Source organism: Bidens hawaiensis, unplaced genomic scaffold (genome assembly GCF_021521415.1).
Source record: "Bidens hawaiensis isolate Kalapana, Puna unplaced genomic scaffold, B.hawaiensis_p1.1 tig00003378_1, whole genome shotgun sequence".
In the NCBI taxonomy this organism is placed as follows: domain Eukaryota; kingdom Viridiplantae; phylum Streptophyta; class Magnoliopsida; order Asterales; family Asteraceae; genus Bidens; species Bidens hawaiensis.
The window spans coordinates 151,143-152,920 of record NW_027491188.1 but is presented as its reverse complement, the minus strand read 5'-3'; the positions used below and the strand labels follow the sequence as shown (position 1 = coordinate 152,920).

At 40.2% G+C, this 1,778-nt stretch overlaps 1 protein-coding gene across 1 annotated transcript; it reads right to left on the bottom strand.

The window, feature by feature from the left end:
• Window positions 1-1,078: 1,078 nt before the first annotated feature.
• LOC143623326 (uncharacterized) lies at window positions 1,079-1,534 on the bottom strand. The gene has a single exon (XM_077094261.1). It carries the CDS (start codon window positions 1,532-1,534, stop codon window positions 1,079-1,081), a length of 456 nt encoding a protein of 151 aa, XP_076950376.1.
• Between the last annotated feature and the right edge of the window lie 244 nt (window positions 1,535-1,778).

The following is a 1,778-nucleotide window of genomic DNA, read 5'->3' as shown; positions in this document are numbered from 1 at the left end:
AAGTACACATAGCACTACCTTGTACTATCATCAATAAACGTGATGAAGTGCTTACTCCCACCATGAGCATGAATTGCTTTTAGATCACACACATCGGTGTGGATCATCTCGAGGGGTTCGATGAATCGTTCAATTTTTTTAAATGACGATCTTGTTTGTTTTGCTTCGACACAAGTTTCACATTTCTTATTTGAGTCAATATCGAATGTTCGTATACAATTAAGTTTAATCATACATCGAATGGAATTAAAGTTAACATGACCTAGTCTACCATGCCAAACATTAGAAGACTCAAGCAAGTAAGCCGAACTAGTAGTGTTCTCATTCATTCCATTAAACACGGTTACATTTATTTAAACATACCATTATGAGCATAGCCCTTACCAACATAGACACTGTTTTTTGGTCAACAAGACCTTATCCGACTCAACAACCATTTTGAAACCAAACTTGTTAAACTGCCACCCCGACACAAGGTTCTTACAAATTTCTGGAACATACAACACATTGGACAAAGTGAATTCTGTTCCCGAAGTCATCTTCAAGACCACATTCCCCTCGCCTTTGACTTCGGCTGTGGCGGAGTTTCCCGAAAAACCTTCTCTCCATTTGTCACCTCTTGGAGAGTGCTAAAGAGGCTTTTGTCAAAGCACACATGACGGGTAGCCCCCATATCAACCCACCAATCCTTGTTATTTTGCCCAACCAAGTTAACTTCGGTGACCATAATCGAGAGGTCCGTGACCATAGCAACAAGTTTTTCAACCTCACGAACCATATTCACTTGTCCAGCATTTTCATTCTTTTAGAAGCTTGCACTCATGGCCCTATGGCCTTGCTTTCCACAATTGTAACAAGTTCCTTGGAACTTCTTCTTCTTTCCAATTCTCCCCTTAGGACCAAGATTGGAGCCATTCCCATGAATTTTCTTTCCATCATTTTTATTACCCTTTGAAGATTGACCATGTTCAACAACATTGGCCTTTGTCATTCCATGACCATCAATCCTTTTTAGAGCAATTTTGTTATCTTCTTCAATTCGAAGACGAACGACAAGATCTTCAATGGTCATCTCATTTCACTTATGCTTGAGATAGTTCTTGAAATCAACCCAACTTGGTGGTAGCTTTTCAATCATAGCAGCAACTTGGAATGTCTCGCTAAGCGACATTCCTTCCGCATGAACATCATGAAGAATAACTTGCAACTCTTGGACTTGGCTCATGACAGTTTTCGAGTCTATCATTTTAAAGTCCAAAAACTTAGCCACCACGAACTTCTTAGCATCGGCATCTTCGTTTTTGTATTTACGGTCCAAAGACTCCCATAATTCTTTGGCAGTCTTTGCCTTGCAATACACATTGTATAGTGCATCAACCATACCATTCAAAATAAAATTCCGGCATAAGAAATCTGATTGATTCCAAGCCTGAACTGCGCTCACCGAATGAGCATCCATTTTCCCTTCATCAACATGGGGAACGGTTTTAGTCAAGAACCTTGCTAGGTTCAACGTGGTCAGATAAAAGAACATCTTTTGATGCCACTGTTTGAAATTCACACTGGTGAAATTTTACGGTTTCTCAGCATGAGACGCAACTGCATTTGGCCGTGGCGCAACCAAACTGGCCGTGACAGCAACAACAGAAGTGATGATGGCGGAAACGGCAGTGCTCATGGGCTAGGACATTCTGGAACAAAAAATACAGGAAGAATTAGTAATCTATTTAAGTTTGTTGGTATTTCTGTAGTAGAACCTGTAACAATAAAACAGAAAT

Excerpts from the sequence above, each read along its gene's own strand:
- LOC143623326 (XM_077094261.1), bottom strand. The coding sequence starts at position 1,534 with ATGTTCTTTTATCTGACCACGTTGAACCTAGCAAGGTTCTTGACTAAA.